The sequence below is a fragment of the Strigops habroptila genome, chromosome 3, assembly GCF_004027225.2.
Source record: "Strigops habroptila isolate Jane chromosome 3, bStrHab1.2.pri, whole genome shotgun sequence".
Classification (NCBI taxonomy): Eukaryota; Metazoa; Chordata; class Aves; order Psittaciformes; family Psittacidae; genus Strigops; species Strigops habroptila.
Genome location: NC_044279.2, coordinates 41,259,642 through 41,283,155, shown reverse-complemented (window position 1 = coordinate 41,283,155; position 23,514 = coordinate 41,259,642). Strand labels below are relative to the sequence as shown.

The 23,514-nt window shown below is 40.0% G+C and overlaps 1 protein-coding gene across 8 annotated transcripts in view; it reads right to left on the bottom strand.

The window, feature by feature from the left end:
• The window catches only part of NAV3 (neuron navigator 3), a 547,425-nt gene that overhangs the window by 41,048 nt on the left and 482,863 nt on the right, over nt 1–23,514 (bottom strand). For 5 of the 8 annotated variants that reach the window (XM_030479342.1, XM_030479337.1, XM_030479338.1 and 2 more), the window contains 5 exons: nt 21,518–22,006; nt 15,066–15,107; nt 12,588–12,748; nt 10,532–10,720; nt 7,351–7,403 (listed from right to left, as the gene is read on the bottom strand). In XM_030479342.1, the coding sequence (XP_030335202.1) occupies nt 7,351–7,403; nt 10,532–10,720; nt 12,588–12,748; nt 15,066–15,107; nt 21,518–22,006 (934 nt within the window). The remainder of the gene's footprint in view (nt 1–7,350; nt 7,404–10,531; nt 10,721–12,587; nt 12,749–15,065; nt 15,108–21,517; nt 22,007–23,514) is intronic. The other 3 variants (XM_030479339.1, XM_030479345.1, XM_030479346.1) reach the window with 3 other exon arrangements.

The following is a 23,514-nucleotide window of genomic DNA, read 5'->3' as shown; positions in this document are numbered from 1 at the left end:
ACCACGTGGTTCAAGGCTCTGTCCAACCTGGCCTTGAACACCGCCAGGGATGGAGCATCCACAACCTCCCTGGGCAACCCATTCCAGTGCTTCACCACCCTCACTGTAAAGAACTTCTTCCTATATCTAGTCTAAACTTCCCCTGTTTAAGTTTGAACCCATTACCCCTTGTCCTACCACTACAGTCCCTAAGGAAGAGTCCCTCCCCAGCATCCTTGTAGACCCCCTTCAGACACTGGAAGGCTGCTATGAGGTCTCCACACAGCCTTCTCTTCTCCAGGCTGAACAGCCCCAACTCTCTCAGCCTGTCTTCATACGGGAGGTGCTCCAGCCCTCTTATCATCCTCGTGGCCCTCCTCTGGACTCGCTCCAACAGCTCCATGTCCTTTTTATGTTGAGGACACCAGACCTGTACACAGTACTCCAAGTGGGGTCTGACGAGAGCAGAGTAGAGGGCAGGATCACCTCCTTTGACCTGCTGGTCACACTTCTTTTGATGCAGCCCAGGATGCGGTTGGCTTTCTGGGCTGCAAGCGCACACTGCCGGCTCATGTTAAGCTTCTCATCAACCAACAGCCCCAAGTCCTTTTCTGCAGGGCTGCTCTGAATCTCTTCTCCACCCAACCTGTAGCAGTGCCTGGGATTGCCCTGACCCAGGTGTAGGACCTTACACTTGGCTTGGTTAAATTTCATAAAGCTGGCATCGGCCCACCTCACAAGCGTGTCAAGGTCCCTCTGGATGGCATCCCTTCCCTCCAGCGTATCAACCGAACCACACAGCTTGGTGTCGTCGGCAAACTTGCTGAGGGCGCACTCAATCTCACTGTCCATGTCACTGACAAAGATGTTGAACAGGACCGGTCCCAACACCAACCCCTGAGGGACACCACTCGTTACAGGTTTCCAACTGGACATCGAGCCATTTACCACAACTCTTTGCGTGCGGCCATCAAGCCAGTTTTTTATCCACCGAGTGGTCCATCTATCAAATTGATGTCTCTCCAATTTAGAGACAAGGATGTCGTGCGGGACAGTGTCGAACGCTTTGCACAAGTCCAGGTAGATGACGTCAACTGCTCTGCCCCTGTCCATCAGTTCCATGGCTCCATCATAGAAGGCCACCAAATTGGTCAGGCAGGATTTCCCCTTAGTGAAGCCATGTTGGCTGTCACCAACCACCTCGTTGTTTTTCATGTGCCTTAGCATGTTTTCCAGGAGAAACTGTTCCAAGATTTTGCCAGGCACAGAGGTGAGACTGACTGGTCTGTAGTTCCCTGGGTCTTCCACCTTCCCCTTCTTGAAAATGGGGGTTATATTACCCTTCTTCCAGTCATTGGGAACTTCACCTGACTGCCAGGATTTTTCAAATATGATGGACAGTGGCTTAGCAACTTCATTTGCCAGCTCCTTCAGGACCCGTGGATGGATTTCATCAGGTCCCATGGACTTGTGCACGTTCAGGTTCTTAAGATGGTCTCGAACCTGATCCTCTCCTACAGTGGGCCTAAGGTCTTCGTTCTCACAGTCCCTGCATTTGCTTTCCAAGACTTGGGTGGTGTGGTCAGAGCATTTGCTGGTGAAGATGGAGGCAAAGAAGTCATTAAGAACCTCAGCCTTCTCCAAATGCAGGGTAGCCAGTTCTCCTGATAGCTTCTGGAGAGGGCCTACATTGTCCCTAGTCTGTCTTTTATTATTTGCTATGTATCTATAGAATCCTTTCCTGTTATCTTTTACATCCCTTGCCAAACTTAATTCTAGCTGGGCCTTAGCTTTCCTAACCTGGTCCCTAGCTTCTCGGGCAATGCTCCTATATTCTTCCCAGGCCGCCTGTCCTCGCTTCCACCTTCTATAAGCTTCTTTTTTCCCTCTAAGTTTCCTCAGCAGCTCCTTGTCCATCCATGGAGGTCTCCTGCTGCACTTTCTTCTAGTCGGGATGCAACACTCTTGAGCACGTAGCAGGTGATCCTTGAATATCGAGCAGCAGTCTTGGGCCCCCCTGCCCTCTAGGACTGTATCCCATGAAACCTTACTAAGGAGGTTCCTGAAGAGGCCAAAGTCTGCTTTCTTGAAGTCCAGGGCAGTGAGCTTGCTGCACGCTCTTCTCACTGTCCTGAGGATCTCAAACTCAACCATCTCGTGATCACTAGAGCCAAGGCTGCCCTGGAGCATTCTATGTCCAACCAGTCCCTCCCTGTTGGTGAGCACAAGGTCCAGCATGGCACCTCTCCTCGTCGGCTCCTCTATTGCTTGAAAGAGGAAGTTGTCTTCCACACAATCGAGGAACCTCCCGGATTGCTTGTGCCGGGCCGTACCGTCCCTCCAACAGATGTCAGGATAGTTGAAGTCCCCCATGAGGACCAGGGCCTGCGAGCGTGAGGCTGCTCCTATCTGTCTGTAGAGCGCTTCATCCACAGAGTCCTCTTGATCAGGCGGCCTGTAACAGATCCCCACCGTAATGTCCCCCATTGCTGTTTTCCCTTTGATCCTGACCCACAAACACTCTGTTACCTCATCACCCGTCCCCAGACAGAGTTCCATACTCTCTAGCCTATCACTGACATAGATAGCAACACCCCCTCCCCCTCTGCCTGGCCTGTCTTTTCTAAACAGCCTGTAACCTTCTATTCCGACATTCCAGTCATAGGAGCCATCCCACCATGTTTCTGTGATACCAATGACATCATATTCCCGTAGCCTTGCACACATCTCTAATTCCTCTTGTTTGTTCCCCATACTACGGGCGTTTGTATAGAGGCACCTTAGCCGAGCTCCAAATGAAGCCGACTCAATGGCTGGGGCAGCTGGAACATCTCTACATCGCTCCAAGTACTTATTACAGGTGCTGGCAACTGACCAGGAATGTTGGGATGGATCAATGCTCCCCTCCCCCAACACATCTAGTTTAAAGCTTTCCTGACCAGCCTGGCAAGCCTCCTACCAAAACAGCTCTTCCCCTTCTTTGTCAGACCAGCTCCACCAGCCTCCAGTAGATCTGGCCTCCCAAATGGAGCCCCATGTTCTAAATAGCCAAACCCCTGACTATGGCACCACCATTCTAACCATTTATTAACCTGCCAAACGCGCCTAGCTTTTTTAAGGTCCTCCCCTTTGTCCTGGAGAATCGATGAAAAAACTATCTGAGCTCCAGAGCCCCTAACCACCTCTCCCAGGGCTCTGTAGTCCTTCTTAATGTTCTCCAGGCTACTGCTATCTATATCTCTAGCACCCACATGGACCACTAGGAGGGGGTAATAGTCAGCAGGACTTACTAGAGCAGGCAGCCTCTCAGCAACATCCCTGATCCGAGCCCCTGGCAGGCAACACACCTCCCTCGAGACTGGATCAGGCCGGCAGATGAGTGCCTCTGTGCCTTTCAAAGTAGAGTCCCCTACTACTATGACCCTCCTCTTTTTCCTGGAGGCACCAGTAGCGATCCTCTTTACTGGTGCATAAAAGGTTCAAAGAAGCAGTCTAACATTATCTGGAAGAGAAGTAGCAGTAAAAGGAAAATGTGGGTAGAAGAATTAGCTATAAATAACACTAGGAAGGCTAAGAAAACCCAAGGTTCCTGGGAAGATTCCCTGACATGAGGCAGTATCTGTGTTATTACAAATTAATATAGCTGGTTTTTTAAGCTTGTATTAAGCACAACTTCTGTGCTATTAGAATTTTAATAATTTCTTATGGAAATATTTTCTTACTTTATCTCGTATAGGGAAGAAGAGTTTTAGAAAATGCTTCTTTCCATACATGTTTATCTGTTAACAGCCACTAAAAAGACTGTGATATTTCCCTGTGCAACACTTCAAACTGCTCTTGGCTCAAACTACTCTAATACCTGGCACATCAGTATGCAGGAATGATTTAGTATAACAACTGTTTTATTTGCCAGCATTCATGTGACACGCATACTGATACTAACTTTCTGATCTATGGTCACAAAAAGGAGATCCGCCTATAGAAAAAATTGAAATTCTATTCTCATTATTGTTGCTTCAAACGTGTGGTGCATGAAAAGTCACAAATAGATCAAAAAATACCCTGTTCCTTTATGAATTCTACTGTGCCAAGAAAACAAGCAAACAAACAAATCTAAGGTTGATGACCTTTTCCTGTGCTGCTATGTTGGGAATATGGTCCCTTGTCCTTGGACCACCAACCCCTGCAGATGAAGGCAGTGCTACCTGTTGTTACCAGATGACTCCCTCACTGTATAAGGAAGCATTGCCTCTTTCCCAGAGTTCAGAGAGGTGGCTTCCACAAGTCAACTTTTGCGGGCAGTGGAAGAAGTAAATGAAAGAGAAGTAACATGACTCTGGGTATACTATCAACTTAAAAATAAAATCTGACAACCAAATATATCTGAGCAGTTTTCACTTGACTTTGCGCTGACACCATTGTAACCCAGCACTCAGCCATTGGTTCAAAAGGCTCTAATAGGAAATAGTTTTTTTCCTCCCTCTCCTTCTCCATCATATCCATGCATCCCACCCTTGTAAGGATTAATTTTCTTCTTTTTTTGAAGACTTAAAATATTAACATACAAATGACATGTCCTTACACATCTCCTTTGAGCTTGGCTTAGCACAGTTAATGAAGTCTAGGGATTCTAAGTGCAGCTAATGCTGAGAGCCAGTGCAAGAAATATAGCAATTAACTAAATATATGCAAATTGCAGTGTCTCACCTACTGAGCAGGAGGAGATTAAAATTAGAGACAACTTGTCATAATTTACACTATCAATCACACATCTTTTTCAACTTCTCTGAGAGCTAGATATATTCACTGCCAAGACTGAATCAGTATTTCAATCCTATAGTCTACTAAATCAGATTACAGGGCACACTTTTCTGTGAAACCAAATGGTTGTCTCTGTACATGCATATTTCTACAAGCTAGATTTCCAGTCTATTCACGTAAGTCCTGAAAACCCAAATGCAAATAAAGAAGAAAGTCAATATGCAGAACTTCTGTCTCATTGGACTTACTCATTGCAATGGAAGCAACTCATGAAATGTCTCTTCTGAATCTCATATTCTAATTCTCAAAGAAACAATCTTCAGAGAATAACTTCAAGATTTTCAACTATCCTTTGGTAATAATACATAAAGGTCTTGATCTTTATTTAGTACTTTGAATCTCTCCAGTGATTTAGCTGCAGAAAACCACTAGCACCATGGCTTAAGGCAATGCTTGAGAAACCTGATAAAAATATTTGATTGAGATACTTATGGAAAGGCAGCCTCTTTAGAAATACTGCTTAGTGATTTTGGGCTGCTTAACTAAGTTAAAAATGCTCTTGTACTCCTTGAATCTAGTAATAGCTGAAATTGAGTTACATGTGCTGTTCTAGAGGAAATGAGGCACTGCACTCTATCACTGAACAATGAAATGCCATTCTCTGCTTTCAGCTGATGTCAGACTGATTGCCAACCTTTTATGTTCCTATATGCCACTTGTGCATCAACTGATTAATTGCTAAAAAGTTTAAATCCGTTTCACAAGATGAGAGGGATCAAGCAGAAGAAATGCTGATAAAAAATCATCCCTGAAGGTCCATCATTGTAATTTTGTCATACTAACTTCTTTCTTGCCCTTTACAGATTTTTCTGTAACTTGCATTATTATGCCTACATAATCCATAACTTCAGGAGTGGGGCTTAGCTGCAGTGTGAATTCAGTCAGATGTTTCAGAAGATTCCAATTACACTTGGGTAAACTATTTAAAGTTTGTTTTGCAGGAAAAATACTGTTCTTTAATATCATGGAGTTTAAGTAATATTTCCAAGATACTAGATAATCTTGAATGATAGCAGGCTATATAACTAGAAAGTATTAGTAAACTCCTGCTACATTACACACCAGAGCAGAGGTATTTCAGACCTACTGACTCATCAGGTACTGAAAACATCCTGTGTAACTTTTACAAATTTGATTTTTACCATCTATCAGTTTCGTACCATTATTCTAAAATTTGACAACAAAGGCTGAATTACAATTTTGGACAACCCCCCATGCAAATTGATCATAGTGACTCGTAGACAGGGAAACAGTAGCAAAGACTTTTGTGCTACCAAAGAAGTACATGAAGAAGCTTTGCTTTGAATGTTAGTCATACCTCCTGAGAAGCCAGTCTCTATGTACATTCTACCCATTCTATCCCCCTCAAAATAATTCAGGTCTGGACTGGAATTGCTTGCAACTTGCCTTTTAAGGCCTGGACAAACCTAATGTGTGTGTACCTGATGTTTTAGACATGCCCTAGTGTAGACCTTTTTATGATTAAACAAAACTAGGAGAGGCACTGTTGTGGTAGACATTGTGCATGGATGCAACCTATTTTCCAAGCTAACATGAGTTTGGCAGTAAGATAGGGCTACCAAGTGGTACACATGCATCAGACTGCATGGGCTTGGTATTCCCAGGCAACAACTGGTGTTGGCTCTGGATAGAGGAGTCCATGTCATTCCCAGGATGTCAGCTTATACTGTTCAACACCTGCAAATACGGAAAGGAGACAGACTACTCATGAATGCATGGTATGAAAGCAGGTAAGTTGGTTGCTCTGCCATGAAAAAGGATTACTACAGCATGTAATTGTAGTTAGCGAATAGGTTGCAAAGCAACTGTGGTGTATCAGCAAGAGAATGTCCAAACACGTTTAGCTCCTTCCATATGGATGATTTCTTCTCAGTAGAACAACTGAAGCAAGAAATTATGCAGACGACATCAAAAAAGAGACCAATAAAACAGAGAGGAGAAAAAAAAAAAAAAAAAAGCAGAACTTGCTTGAGCTAGAATACAGTTATTACTCAATCTAATTAATCTAATTAACAAAAAGTAATAATTTTTAAAGACACTCTTCTCTTTGGAAATAACATCTAAATACTGTCATTTGCGACAGCAGACATTTAAACTGCAAATTGCATCTCTCTCCCTCACCCTGAAGCAATCTTGTGTTTTTCAAGAAGTGTACCTCAGTGACGGGACGAAAACACTTTGGTAAATTGTGCAATTAGAAAACTAGCTGAAAATAAGGAATATCACTCAAAATTATAAAATAAAATAGTGTAAGGACCACACTTAAAGAGAGACTCCTAGACCATTAGCTTCTTTTTAGCTTTCAAAATATGCATTACCTGATTTAAGCAGTTCTAAACAAGTCACATAAACCCATGAAAATAATGTATTCTAAAATAACATGACAGTAATACCAAAGTTGAAAATAAACATCCCTGCTTTATTACAGTGCAATTTTAATCCTTCTAAATCTCACAGTATTGAAAATTTCATGAACAATGAAGAAGAACAGAGGCAGGTAGAACTTTTTTCAAATATATAAATACTCACCGTAGAGTAGAGAGAGGATGTGCTGGAGACAAGTGATAATGAGGACCCATGTACTTTAAAAAAAGGAAAATAACATGAAATATTGATAAAAGCATAAGCCTTCCCCCATGTAGCTCAATAACTAACATCTTTTTAAATGAGAACCAATCTATCTTCCACAAAGAGCAATTATGAGCTATCAGTATAGAAAAGCTATTAATATTTTTTCCTGCACTTAAAAAGATTGTTTTATACAGAAAAAGCACTTTCCTGTGTATGAGGTAGAAGAGCAAGCCAGTGAGGTTCAGTATTGTTACCAGTAAACCAAACATCACTTTTGTTGTTTTGACAACAAACCACTTGATAAATACACTCTTTAGAGAAACCAGAAATTGAGCTGTTTATACACCTGTCTAAGGCTGAGCAAATGTATTTTAATAAGAGACTATGCTTTGCAAAACAGTCCACTCTCCCTGAGGTGAGTTCCCAGGCTTGCTCAGTTGTTTTTTCCCCTCAGCGAAATACAGACCCATGTATTTGTAGTCCGTATGAAGGGGTTACTGCAAGAAGGAGTGCCATATTTTCACTGATCATCAGTAGAGTCAGCCTCAAGAGCACCAAGTGAAGGTTTCAAGAAAAAATGGGGTTTCTGGCCTCTCTGAAAATGGCAAATGAAGACTAAACTGAAAACAAATTGCCTCTTGTGCTTCTGATGACACTCCCAATGAAGGATACACCAGCAGAGAATTTTAAAGAAGATAATTTATTTCATTACTTCTTTACATTTTTGTTTCAAAATTATTTTGTTTAATATTTATAATCTGCCAAGGTTTGGTAAATATATTATTTTGCTTTAATAGCTCCCTGGCATCCATACGCCAGCCTGACAATACAAGAATACTTGGATTAACCAAATATAGACTTAAAATCTAATTTTGTATCTGGGCAAATATTTAAAAAGATGTGGTACACTGACCACTGAAACCCTGTTGCTTTGAATCTATCTTTGGTTTTCAGTCTCTGCTTTAAAGCTCTTGACTAAACTCCAATTCTGCTCTCGTACACAGTGGCTCTACCCATTATGTCACTCTTTAATGTTCCTCAGAGCTCCTATCTTAAATAAAATACATTGGCCTTCCAACAGCATCATTTTGCATTAATCTCTAATGACCATAAACTGCTGAAAACTGTTTATTATTGCTGCATTGACTTTCATTTACTCAGGTTGATCATGGTTATCCACTCCAGCTGGATATGGAACACAACCAATGAAAAAGCTTTCATCAAAGTCACTGGTGACCCATTACTGAAATTCTAGATTTAACATTCTTTTTCTATGCATAAATTATTTGCCCTGTTTTCTCTATTATTCTTCCAGTGTTTCCTTTGATAATTCTCCTGTTCCTCAGCAAAGGGTCTGTAGTCAGCTCTGTCCTTGAATTATGTGATCTGCTTCTGTGCAGTCAGCCATCCTCTCTGTGCTGACAACTCACAGCTTGATCTGTCCTGCACCCTACTGCTAGTATTACATACCCAGATGTCAGCCTGACATATGATCTAAAATACAGAACGGGAAATTGAAAAGTAAAACTATTAGTTGTCTGTTATTTCATCTAAGACTTTTTTTCCTCCCTTTTTATCTCATAACTATGAGCTCTGGGGCTAGGGGAAAACCTTTTTATTTGTTTGTTATAAAGACCATTTATATTGTCATCACTTAGCAATAAACAAGATTGATGTGATGATGTTGTAGAATGAATCTCCATTAAATTTTAGTAGAATTTTTTTGCTTTGTGTTGTAGGGTTTTGTGTTTTGTTTGGTTTGGGTTTTTTTGTTTGGGGGGGGGTAGGGGGAGGGGGTTGTTGTTTGTTTCTTCTTTAATTAAAAGGTGTGAGAATTTTTTGCTTATGGGAATTCTGCAAATAATCACATTTACCAGAAACGTTAGGCAGAAGAAAATGTTACAGTGCATTTAATTAGGAGTTGTCAGATTCTCCATGGTTAAAAAAGAACAAGAACCAAAACCAAAACCAAAAATATTCTCCAAATTCCAGGTGTTATATATAGCATTAAAGAAACCAGACCAACAGTAATAAGCTGCATAAAGAGAGTGGTGAGGTTGGATTAAGTGACAGAGGTTGAATACAGAAATTCACATAGTGTTTGCTGTAGGAGGCTGTAGGAAAGTGGAAAAATTAAATGACTACAAAAGAAAGGGGATGCTAAGCAGCACAAGCATTTGGAAAAAAGAAGGAAATACAGAAGTAGGGCTAAGAAAGCATGTGTCCTGGGTTCAGCAGTAGCAGTCATTTTTCCTCCTTAGTAGCTGGTGCAGTGCTGTTTTTGACTTTCAGCCTGGGAACAATGCTGATAACACCGATGTTTTTAGTTGTTGCTGAGTAATGTTTACTCCGACCAAGGGCTTTCTCAGTCTCATGCTCTGCCAGGGAGGAGGGGAAGCCGGGAGGAAGCAGAGACAGGACACCTGACCCAAACTAGCCAAAGGGGTATTCCATACCACAGCACATCATGCCCAGTATATAAACTGGGGGGAGTCACCCGGAGGGCCAAGACCACTGCTTGGGCAGGGCTGGGTATTGGTTGGCAGGTGGTGAGCAATTGTGTTCTCTCCCCTTGTTATTTCCCTTATCATTATTATTATTGGTGGTAGCAGTAGTGGTTTTGTATTATACCTTAGTTACCAGACTGTTCTCATCTCAAGCCGTGGGAGTTAGTTATATTCTTTCGATTCTCCTCCCCATCCCTCCAGGAGTGGGGGGAGGAAGCAGGGTGGAAGTGAGCGAGCGGCTGCGTGGTTCTGAGTTACCAGCTGGGCTTAAACCATGACAGCATGGAATCACAGTAGTCAAGGTATGCTCAGACACTTCAAATTTAGGGCAAAAAGAATAAAATAGTTTTCCAACAATGGCTTTCTTTCCTCCAAAATTTCAGATAAAGGACTTATACATGTATGACATACACAGCATTGTGTATTACTGTGTGAAAGAAATATCTTGCATGTTTTAGGGTAAGGAAGTCCTGTGAGTCCAGCTCAACAGAATTAGAAAAAAAACTTCACAAAATTATTCAAGTTTTTATGTTGCAGAAGAAATGTTTTAAAATTTTACTACTTTTTGAGAGCCTAATTTGGGAGCTTATTTTGGGGACTATTAGCTGGTCCAAATAGTAACTCAGTCTTACCTTCTTCCATGCTGTCCCTGAATGAACCTGAATGACTAATCGCTCGTGGTCTCTCTTCTAAGGATGTAGCACTGCCACACAGCTGGGAGTCATCATACAGATCAAAAGATGTATCTTGTGCAGGGATGCTGTTTGAACGCATCATACTGGGTCCAGGAAGGTTAAACTGAGATAGGCTGGTTGGACTCACTGGAATACAAAGCTTTATTAATGAAGCACATTTCCATTAAATGAATTCTGGTTCTGCACAAAATTGTAATGTAGGACTAGCATGGTTAGGTGGACTTTACGCTGTTGAGAAAATGAAAGGCTTTTATTCCTACATACAAAGCCACCACAAAAGGGTGAAGCAGATGATCTCCAAGGAGCTGGAGCTGGATGAGACTAATCCTGTAAAACACACGGTAACACTAACACTGGTGTCTGAATACACACTTGCTCACTTTGACAGCCCAAGATGGAAAGCCAATGGGAGAGAATCAAAAGTTAAAAGTTAAAAAGGAATAAGAAGTCATAACATTTTTTTATGAGCAGCTCTTCTAATGGACCAGTATCTGTGTTTTATTGTTATATACCTACATTACCAACTGCTTTCAAGACCAAAGTTCATTGGCACATGCAAGACATTTATCCGTTGATTTTCTACAGCACCTACCACTATATCAAGTTAAAACTGCTGCACAGGCTAGTTGAATTTTATCATAATAAATAGGAGCAGTCCAATCACTCATGGTTGAAATCTAGAACAGCATTGATGAACCTACTTTCAGCTTTTGCACAGTTTGTTTGCCAGTAGCAAGAAAAGCCTGGTTATGGTTCACCTGGACCACATGAACTCAATGCCTAGAAGAAAAAGGCAATTGTCTACCCAAATTCAGCCTCAGAGTTTGGAATTTTATTTTTGATCATGCAAGATGTGCCTTAAATCATAAAGTACGAGAGCAGCTGTGTTGAGAGCAAATTATTCCATAGGGTTTAATAATGGAAAGAAGGAAAGGACAATGACAAAATAAATTAAAAAGAACGCCTGATCTTATTGCTCTTTGTTGTGAGTATAAAATCTATGAACCAAATGAAAAATAAGGTAATTGTAAGCAGAAAATGGTAGAGTTAAAGAAACACTGCTTAAAAAGAGCTGTGCCTAAAACTACTGCAAGTACATGGAAGAAATCCAAAGCAGTGGCTAGATTAGCCAGGATCTAGTTTCATTTTTAAAAGTGGCTTTGTTCAACTTCATTTCCCATACATAATAAAGACCAACATTTGTATGTCTGATCAAATTTCTTTTGAGTGATTGTAACCTACAGATGCCATAAGTTGTGACAGAGTGATAGAAGTGTGAATGCTTCAAAGGTTGTTGCTAATTCCACGGTAAGAGCCTAAAACACAAAAGCTCATTGTGAACCTAAGTATGTGTTCAGCACTGTGCAAAAAGTGTTTTTCTATTAAGCATTAAAGAAAAAATAAAATTCTTAACAAAACTAAATTTGTGTTGGATTAACTTGAAACAGGATCCAGAAGAACCAAATCTAAATCTTGACCTGTAATCAAATAAATCTGAAAGGTGACTCACACCCCAAAATATTATATTGCATTCAAGGTTAGGATTTGCATTGGGCCCAGTGCAGTTATACCAAGGTCCAGCCACTGAAGTGAATTGGAAAGGCCTATCTCAAAGCAAACCTGTGTACAGGAAAAAAGTGATGTTTAGTGTCTGGGTCAGCATTCACTAGAATCTCTGGAAAGAATCCTACTAATTGTAAATCCTAAAAGATGAGTAGATTTGAACTAGAAGCTAATTTCCAGTTCTGCCTCAGATTTTCTTCTTCTTGGACAAGTCACAGAGAACCTGTGCAAAATAAGGGGCCCATTCCATGGCTGACTCAATGAAAAGCACTGTGAGTTTCCCTTCATTAGTGAGGTACCAAAATATGGTGATGGAGATGTTAAAATAAACTATCTATCTGTCTACTTTGGCAAACAAAGAAATATGAGCAGTTAAATTTTATGATTCTATTCTAGAGTGGGGGAAGCAGCAAAGGGAAACAGCATTTACCCAGGTTCGAAAAGTGATATTTTCCAGTTGCAGATGAAGACATAGCTGAAGGAGAAACAAGCGGAGACTGACTGCCAGTGTCTTGTAGGCCTCCAGTTGAATGGGAGCGTAGCCATTCCTTGCTTTCCTCCTGACTCGTCTGACGGGATGATGGAGTATATCTGAAAAACCACAGCTGACATGCTCAAAACAACGACAAGGTGACAGTTTGGAAAGAAACAGATGTCACATAAATACCCTTCATAGATCAAAAAAACCCTTGGAAAACATCAAGTCTAAGCAAGTGACTATCAACAGGGATTTTAACAAGGTAACATTTACCATCTTATTACAACAGAAAAAGTACAGGACAGAAACCTCTTTCCTCTTCAACCCCCTCCCTAACACAGCATTCCCTTCCTTCAAAGAGATATGTTGATAAACCACAGAAGACGGACAACTGAGCTGACAGGCAAGGACTTGAAAGCTATAGTAAGTGTACAGGTTGATGCAAAAGCTCAGAAGCTGTATGGGTAGGACGGGGAATGGACAGACTAGAAACCAAGAAATGTGAGTAGCTGCTTACAAAATGACATCTGCCACAGACCATGAGGGCAGTTGGTTAGATGACAGGAGTGAAGCAGACCAACAACTCTGAAAAGGAGTTTGCATCGGTAATGACTGCTACTCATGGCCATACGTGCGGTCTGCCGCTCTGAATGCTACTTGGCATTGTGTCCTGCCCCAAACTGGGCGGAGGGAAAGGGACAGAAAAAATACGCAATTAGCAGAAACAAGCTCTCTGGAAGGAAGAACTCTGGCAATGAAATCACTCATCAACTGCTTCCTATGGCAAACCAACAAAACAAGTGCAACTTGACACACAGGTTAAGAGGGAGAACTGGTAACTCATGGGCCTAGCCTCTTTTGACTGGGCTGGAAGAAGGGCAATTCTGGCAGTTGTTAAGCATCAAAATGTGCAGGCAGCGTGGGTCTTAATCAAGAGGTTGTTTTCAGCAATATCTGCAATAGCTTGCTTCATTCAGCACAATCTCCTGCTGAGAAATGAGCACCTTCTTTACCACTATCATGAGCCATCAGTGTTCCCCAAACAGCAGAGCAGAAAGGGCTTTTGATATTCTGGCTTCAGGCTTGTGAGGCACAAGTATTTCTGCTTAGCAAGCAGATTAAATGAACACGTAAGTTCTCATGTTGTGCTTGTGGTTTTGTACAATATTTTATGGCATTAAAACATCTTGTCCTGATTAAATATTTACTTCCTTTTTCCTTCAAAAAGACAGCTGTGATCTTTGCTTATTAATGTGGTAAAGCAGAGTTACCCAGTGGTTATCAGATCAGAAAGATGGCAAAATGAGAATTCAGGATCTGGGTCTTGGACTGGGATCTTTCCATGTTAAATCAAACAGTCTTTCTGGGACAAATGATCAGGCTTGTATGCTTATAAGCTGTTTTCCCACTCCATTTCACTTTCAGCCACCATTACAGTAGTACCGCCACAAACGTCAATTATCCCGGTGTACCCTCGCAGGGTCCCCTTTGTGCCTCTTTCATATCTTCCACATTCTCCATTCTCTCTGAATCCAAAATTATTATTTTGGTATAACAGAAAATTTGATGCAATTCTTACTAAGGCACATCTAGTGCAGAAGAGCAGAAGGTGATTTCTAAGCGACATCACTTTAGCACTATCTTGAAATTTCCTAAAGTATTATTTGTCAATAACTCAAGAAATTTAACCATGTAATTTCAGCGACTGAAAGGCTGAAGAGTGTCTGCGTGCATGTACATATGTCATTGCTTGCCAAATCTCCTTCCTGGATTAGGGAGATGATAGGCTTCTGTGCCTCATGAGATCGGAAAGTGATCCCCTCTTTTAACCATGGAGGAGAGAAGAGTGTGGATAACTTCTGTTTTCTGTGATGAAGACAGCTCTATTTAGAGGAGAATTAGTAGCAAAATTAGACGCGCAGTATTGCTAGATAGGGACCCAGAAGACTAGCCAGAGCAGGGCTTGTTTTATGCTTACAAAGCTTGGATATTAAAACTAGCATTTTCTAGTTTTACTACTCTTTACTAGATCTTCAATTCAAATTGCATGAGTGTTTGTATTTAGAGTTCAAGTTCAGATCCACCTCTAAAACCTTGTTTTTCTCAATGTTTTCAGCAATTAGTTCCATCATTGAATTGTTAAAAGTATCTTCTTCTGTATATTTTAGCTCATAAGGATTCAATACCATGTAAGATTCATTGTATAACGAAACTATCCTTATTCTCTTACATGATATATTTTGAAAGGATATTTATTCACTAGGCAGACTTGGAAAGACAAAGTCCATTGTTAAAATCTACATTTTTCTAGTTTGAACGTAAATACTCTTGTCAACAGGATCAACAAAATGAGAAAGAAAAGGAAAGACAGTGTAGAAAAGGTTACAGAAAAACAGAAAAGCAGCAGTCATGCTCAAAAAAAAATTATACCTTAATCCCTTTTTGGGTAGTGTATTTCTGTCAAGCTGCATGCTGTTAAAACAAAAAAAAATCCCTAAGGACATACAGTAAACAGGACTGTTCAGAATTACAAATTTTAAAGGTCTAGATTTGTGTGTATAACAGAGGATCATTTAATGCTTTTTAATGTATCTTTCATGATAAATCCCTGACTTGTTGGAGGGGACAATAGGACATGGACTGCTGCACCTTCATTTTTCATCTAGACATGCTCTGGGATGGGTCAATGGTAATTTGGAGACTGTCCAAGTCAGAAGGAAGTCCTTCTTACAATTTTTAACCTTCCTACAGCTTCACACTGCAATCTGTGTGAGAATCATATGGTCACAGTATGAATCTTTATTTTTCACAGTTGCCTATGATATGCCAGTAGATTTCCAAAAGAAATGAAGGTTGTGGCACCTGCTAAGAGACAGCATGGCCTTGCCAGAAGCCAAATGACAGCTCTGCATGTAGAAATGCGTGCTAAACATACAGACCTTTGGCTTTGTGCTGTTGTGGGGCTCACACAGCAAGGTGATGGCGGGGGCAATGAAAAGTGGCACTAGGTCAATGTTATTCCATATTCATGCACACGTAGCGGCAGAGTGGCTGATTACGAGGAATCAGAAATCTATGGCTGGAGTTTTCCTAATTTAAACCCCATCACTAGAAGGGCACCCTCTAACTTTCCTTCAAATAAGTGTCATTTGGGCACTTCCCTGTGAAGACTTGGTAGATCAATCACTGACTACCGTGGATTGAATCAAGTAAGTGTTGCAGTGTTTTTTTCCCTTAAGAACATAACTCAGTACAGATTAAATTGCAAAATGGCTTTAGAAAGTTTCTGTATTACATATCATAATCACACCTCTGAGAGCAACAGTAACTTAGGACCCTTCCTACTTAAGAAAACTCTCATACCATTATTAAAGGTCACTTTCTATTGCGCTGGGCATGCTGGGTGCCCTACTGTCATGTAAACTTGATCTGCGTAGATAAAAGCAGTGAAGACAGTGTTCGTGCCTGGTGCCTGGTGGCCTCACCATTAGGGCTCAGACTAACGGAGGTAAACCACTCTTACCACCAGGAAGTTTAATAGGCAATTTTGCTAGTTTGGTCAAGCCCTTGTTCTACATGTGGAGAAAGCAAATGGAAGGAGAAATTTTGCAGGATTTCAGCACAGGCCCAGCTATCATGGTCCGTGTGAGGGAAGTCCTCTATCATACAGAGGGCTACCTTTTCAGCATTTTGCTCCCAACATAACTAAAAGGACCAAGAATGGTTGGTAAAAAGAGAATATAAATTTGAATGTGTGATTCATGTGGATTTCAGTTCTTTGCAGAGAAGAATGGGGCCTCAATGTTCCTTTATGTACCTTTATGAACCTCTAAATTTCAAAACAATAAACATGATTGTAATAACACCAGTTTCTTCTGCAAATACTTCAAACATCCTAATGAACAATACATTTTCTAATATTATTTTAACTTGAAGTTCTGTGTATTTCAAAATAATCTACAGCACATTATCTAAAAATAAATAGGCCAATCTGTGCTCCTTTAAAGCAATCCACAAGTCAAAAGTTGTACGTCAGTCAGTTAAGTAGGCTAATAGTGACCATAGAATTTTACTAAAAAACCTTTGAATTCAGATACTCAAATGAAACAGGGGTAAATATTCTTCAACGTTAGTATGGAGTTATTGCAACTGCATAAAAGTGAACATAGCAAACACTCATTCTGTGTTTTTAAAATACTAGATCTTGCAAAGATGCTCCTAGATTTCAGATAATTACATGAAACCATTAACCATGTTTCCATGTAACTATTAATTCAGACTGATAATTGTGCATATCTTAGTATCTAAAAGCACTCCTACAAAAAAGCAGGACACATTACTTCTACAGAAACTCCACTTCTGGTAAATAGAACTGAACTGATCTCAGTGCTCAAAAGATCTCTAAAGTTGATATGAAAAAAAAATCCTTTCCCAATGGAAGCAGTGCGTACATGGACATTTGTCTCTTTGGCTGAAAACAAATAATATAAAGTGAGGATGAGACTATCATAGCATTCCTGATATATTTTTTTGCCATGTCAACTGCAAAAAGCAGTCTTGCAGGAAAATGCATGCAGATGTAGGCTGAAGTTATCAAGCCCGTTGTGTTGCCATCCGCTTTTGTTTCTTTTGCACTGCTGAAACCTCTGCAAATTCTCTGGGGGGAAATTACAGGAAGCCTTATAGTTCTCAGTTTCCTACCTATCCTTGGTGTTGAGGTTAGCTTGGGAAAGGGCCATAAAGCCATATCCTTGGGCTATATCTAACTGTTGCTGAGCTGTTAGGGAATAAAAGAAATTATTGCTAGCTAAGAAACACCTAGGGAGATCTAGGACAGGGTGGTCCAAGATGATATGGGTCTTATAAATGGGTTTCTACAAATGGCTGAACACATAAGATAATCTGATACATGATGCACTGTTTCACACCTTAAAACAATGCTAATTTAAAACAACTGTAGGTCTTGAAGAGCTTAACTGGATTTCAATGCACTTTCATGGCCCTTAGAACTAAATAGTCTTTTAAAGTAAACCAGAGCGCGCCAGTCATGTAATTAGAAACCACTTCCACTCTGCTAATCTTAAAATGCAGTCATTACCACTGATGAGACCACTTTTAACTCCTATATATCTGCATTTTTTATGCATCCCTTGCTGTGTCACTCAGACCAAGCAGAAGAAAAACACAAATTTGCAGTGCCTAACAGCAATAAGGGTTCAAAAGAACTACTGGTTATGTGTCCACCTGGAATATTTTATCAATTACAGCAATGATATTTCGCCAATTAACCCCAGTAGATGGCTTTATTTTAGAGTACAAGTACCTGTTTGATTATTTTAATCCTTCTAAATTGTCAGAAGATAAAATACAAGTGTCTTCCCACATAGGGAGTTATGCTGTGACAATGGAAATAGACTTTTCTAAATAAATACTGCTAGTGCAAAAATCAACAAAAGTCCTGAGGGAGATGCAAATTTTGCTGAAAATTTTACTGAATTTACTTATTTACTGGACCTATTTTCTGGCTGTTACAATGCAAAAGAACCTCATTGAATGACACAAAATTTGGCTGGAGTAAACTTTGACACTGTATCAATACAGCAGGGGTCAAGGAGCTCTGTGTTTATGACATACTATTGCTTGGTGGGGAGCCTGAAGACTGGGTGTGGGCAATGTCTGATCATCCCTGGAGGGATGTGTAGGCAAATGTAGCAGAGACCTTGCAGACTTGATGTCTCCATGGCAGGTGACTGCTTTTTTCGAGGCAGCCAAGGGCTACTGTCCTTAGCAAAAAACATTGATTTTCTTTCTAGTTACATCAAATCTTTCCTAAAACTTAATGTCTCAAAATCTTCAAGTTAAAGCCTCCACAAGAAAAAATAAAATGGGATAACAATTTTCTAAGATTTGCATGTGATACTTTCATTTTCAAAATAGTGAGAAAATGCTTTGTCCCAACAAAACACTACCCCTTAGACACTATTTCCTTTCTTCAAAATAGCCTTATAATTTTGTATCTGTGGAAGTATATTCCGCCCTGTTATATCCCGTCAGGCTAATATATAATCGATTATTAGTCTTTGATAACTATTTACCAACTGTTCAAGCACCTTACTTTATTTCCCTCATTTTCTTATGCAAATGTTATTTGAAATAGCACCTAAAGCTTTTCTATGTCCTGGATGTCTAATTGTGTCTACAAATTCCTTTCCTCTACTTGCAAAGACTGTTTTCCTGCAAATGAATTAAATTAGTCTTATTTAAAAGGCTGTTAATCCCATGTTATCTGTTACTTAACACTTTTTGTTTAATATCCTTTGTATTTTTCCAGGAACACAGGCAAGGTGGCGCTGCCCACAGTTCCCTCATCTTCCATCCCAAACCTTCTCCTCACCCCTTCCTCAGCGTAGACACTTTGAAACCTCTTCTTCAGTCTTAATGACTGCAGAATTTTTTCAAACTATGTCTGAAGCAGGCAAGTGAAAAGTTCATCAGGACCGATAAACTGGAGTAATCTTTAACCTTTTCATTCCCTCTTAGCATGCTTGCCATTAGTGATGTTTAGCTATCAAATTACAGTTAATGCTTCAGTGAAGCGAACCCGTATTTATTTGTATCATCTATTATTAGCTCTCCCCCTTTAGTTTTCTCTAGGCTTTCTCTGCATAGACTCAAGTTGCTTGCTAGCTGTATCTCATTCTGTGATTTGGTCTTTCTGATTTTGTCTCTACATTATATTTCTATATCTCACTATACAGACTGCTTGTTCAGTCTTTTGCAAGCTCTAGAATGACTGGAGAAAAAGAACAAGCCTCTGTGTCGATAATTCCTTATGCCAGGCCAGGCTACAATTAATATTGCCAGAGGCATCTCAAATATAAGATGAGTTTACAAAGGAAAAAGGATGTAATCTCTGCCAAACATATCTAACATTGCAAACCAATGTTTTTGTTGTGAAAAAATACTTTCTGCATGTAGGTTTTACTGCATAAAATAACACAGCAATTGTAACAAACCTTTCAGAAAAATCAAACTGCAAAACCCCTGTTGGGGCTATAATTCAAGGAATGACACCATTTTCTCTAGGTACATGTATTTGTTTTGAGGCCATATCAACATAATAAATGGCTCTCTCTGGACCCCATCATAATATCCCCATATGGACAAATATGAAACTTAAAAATATTGCCAAAGGCAAAGCATTTGGAACCACTGAAATTAAGTCACTGAATAAATACATGAAGTATTAGTAGTGGGGGTTGCTCAGGAGCTGATGCCAAACCATTAACATTTTAAACATGATATTTAACATCCTCTGCATAAATACAATCTTTGGCATAAATTCATACTCTTCCACATCATTCTATTGACCTCACCATCCATACATGTAGCAGTAAAAATTAGTAAGTTTTTTTTATACTTTAAATATTAATAAGTAACTTTCTAAGAAATATCGTTACATTCAGTTTGTGGCACACAATGCAAATTACTATTTAAAAATTAAAGGCACAGTGAAAATTACAACTTACTCATGTATCAACATATTTTTAGCTACTGTTGTTAGCATACACTATATTGGTACACATATGTTTTATAGTGTTGTAATTATATTAGTAAGAGGTGTGATTTTAGCTGATATAGTAATACTTATGAACGCAACATAAGAGAATAAAATGTGTGGAGAGTTTCCATCTAGATTTGGCAAAGAGTTGTTCAGGGTTTTGGTTTTGTTTGTGCTTGTTTTGTTTTCTTAACGCCAATTCACTGAAAGGGAAATCTTTCCATGGAAAGGATTGGTATTGAAAAATCTCTGGGTATATATAAAGAGAAAAAAATATCTTAACATTGTATATACAAGATCTTTTTTCCTTTAAATGATTGTGTCTTAAACAACTAAGTTTAACCTTCAAAAACTTTTAAAATATTTCCAACTGACTCAGTAGAACTTGCTTTTTTGGATCAAAGGCTAATGAAATACTTAATATTGACTTTTCCGTCCCCATGTGAGATAAGAGGTTCATTGTCAAATGTTGAAAACTTTCACAGGAAGTGAAAATTACTTACCACCTAGCAAAGATTATTTTTTCTTTCTTGCAAAAGTCAAATAAATGTTTCACAAAAAAAAAAATAAAAAAAAATCTTGGTACAACTGTGCCAGAGTGGTTGCACCTCTTTATAATATAACTTAAATGGTAAAACATCTGCATATCACAAAGATCATTAATAGAACAAACAGAAGAAAACCCTTTCTTATTTTTCTTTGTTCCAGACATTTGCCAGGACTGTGCGTACAGTGAGGGTCTCATCTTGTAAACTGTCCCTCTGCCAGTGAAACTGCATTTTAGTAAGGATCTGTGTAATGATTATTATGTAAGAAGCAACTTATCAAGACTAAGTATTTTAAGGCAAGACTGGTAGGCTGAATGCAGGGACCCACCAGCTCTGCCTGTGCTTTGAGTTAATGGGAAGAAAACTGGTTGGGTCCCACTACTGGAGAAGACTTCTTAGCAACAGGGCAGTGATACAGCCTTGGAGCTGCCAGTTGCTGGGACAGCACGATGCAGCATGACGGAATCATGTGGCTGTTTAGATTTGCCTTTAATTAGACAATTTCCCCTTTTCTCTGGTTGTTCTTCAGAACAAGGGAACCAAAAAAACTTTTCAAGATAGAAAAATTGCTTGTAAAACCTTAAAAGGAAGTTGATTCCACATCCAATGCCTTTCAGCTTTCTTTTCTTCCTTCCTTGCTTTTTTACATAAAGGACTAAGGTGCTAATTAAACAGCGTCCCTTTAGGAAAACAAGTGGAGGGTTTATATTTGTGGCTCCTGTCCTTTTGGCTCTTACTGGTTTTGTGGTCACTGTACCTATAGGTAAGCTCACCTTTCCGAAAGAGTAGATCTGACGCTTCCAGTCCTCATGAGCAGGCTCTGAACCTCCTGAGTGCTTGTTGTCAGTCCAGAGAGAGAGCCATGATGGCTAAGAGGAAGGTCAATAGACTCGGAACTGGTGTGAAGGCTAGTCATGGACTGGTAACTTGGTGTGTCCTTACTGCCCGCTGACGAGCTGCTCAGGTTTGCAGCCCACACAAGACCACCTGATGTGAAAGAGTGCACTGAGGCGGGACTGGAAGCCAAGGAGTGACTTAAGCTTACAACATCTGCATTTAAGTCCGAAGGTTTACTGAAGAGGGGGCTGCTGCTACCACTTTGCCCACCTGCACTGCCCATGCTGCCTGTGCCCGAGGATGGCGATTCCAGGCTGCCTTGCCGTGCCAATGTGGTACTAGGGCTGGGCATTGCCGATGTGGGTTTCACACCTTCAGTACTGGGTGCAGAGGCAGCTTTACCACTTGCCTTGGCACCAAACAACCTAAATGTAAAACAAATAGCTTTAGAGAAACTGATAGCCACATTAAACATTAATGGCGTAACATCCTAAAAGCCAAACTACACATTTTTAGTTACTGCTATTAAAATCATGCCTACCTACTTGTTCAATCGCATCGCAAAATTAAATTCACTTAACCATATTACAATAATCAGGGTTTGTTTCATTAGCAACAGCTTTCACTCCTATTCAGATGTTCTCTTTGCACATACAGACCCTCCCAGAGAGAGGTAAAATAATCACATTTTCATCTTATTAGTGCATAAACAGATTACACTTTCACCCAAACTCAGTAATTAAGCGTTCCCACAGCTAGGTCATTAGCTTTTAAACCCCTTGCTTCTCAAATCAGCTACATCGACTGCAACAAACACTTGCAAAATCCTTCATAGCTTAATAAACATCTAAGTATCTGTGTAAAACTTCCCTCTCGTTGTTCTTTTGCACAGATGGTTATGCGGTCATCAGTCATGTAGTAACTGTTCAGACAGAATAAACTGCACCAGAACTAAATGGGCTCAGTTTTTCTCCAAGGGTACTCATGACAGAGGTGTATTTCAGAGAATTGCTTCCAGCAATTCTGGAGAAGAAAATTCTACTGCAATGATGAAAAAAATAAACCCCAAATCCTCTAAAACTGTTGAAATAAAAGGGTCGTGTCATGACTTAATGTCTTACTGGAAAAATTTTAAGCTGCAGTTAAGGTGCAGCTCATAAATTAATAATTAATAAATGCAAAACTTCTCTTGATGTAAAGTAAGCATGGCTAATAACGTAAGAATCTGTTTTACATATTACCAAGCCTACAAAAATCAGCTGCAGCTCCCCAGCAGTCTGGAGATGATGTTTTAGTAGGTAGGCACAAGAGGGCACTATTGGCATTTTCTCCAACAGTCCAAGTGCTCCACTGTAATTCATATTTCATCCATATTTATACTTCCAGAAACGTTACAACAGGGCATTTACAATTGACCATTTAGCTTTGCTAATGTTTGTGATGAAGGATGTAACAAAGCTGCTAAGATAATGAAACGTTTGCAGCTGGAGCTGCCAACAACATGAAAGCGAATACTTTATTATAAGCTATAGAGCTCTTCAGTTCTCTGACCAGGCTATGGCATCGTCTGTTCCAGTAACAGAATGCACCTGAACACAGCGTCCTTCTTCCGTCTGGGGGTTTGTCAGAGTATTGTGAGGGAACTTGTCATGTGCCTGAACTTAGAATCATATAGTATCTTAAGTTGGAAGAGACCCATAAGGATCATCAAGTCCAACTTCTAGCCTTCAAACCGTTGTTATGGGAATGCACCTAAAATGCTCAAAGCTCAAGGAACACACATTTTAGGTCTGGGAAAGTCTTAGAGAAACAATCGTTTTGTGTTAAAAAAAATATTACCCTTTTATTTTTTTGTACTTGGTTCTCTGTTTGTGGCAAAATATGCCCTGGCTTTTTGTCCAGTACTTCAAAACACTGAAAGTCCCTGCTTTAT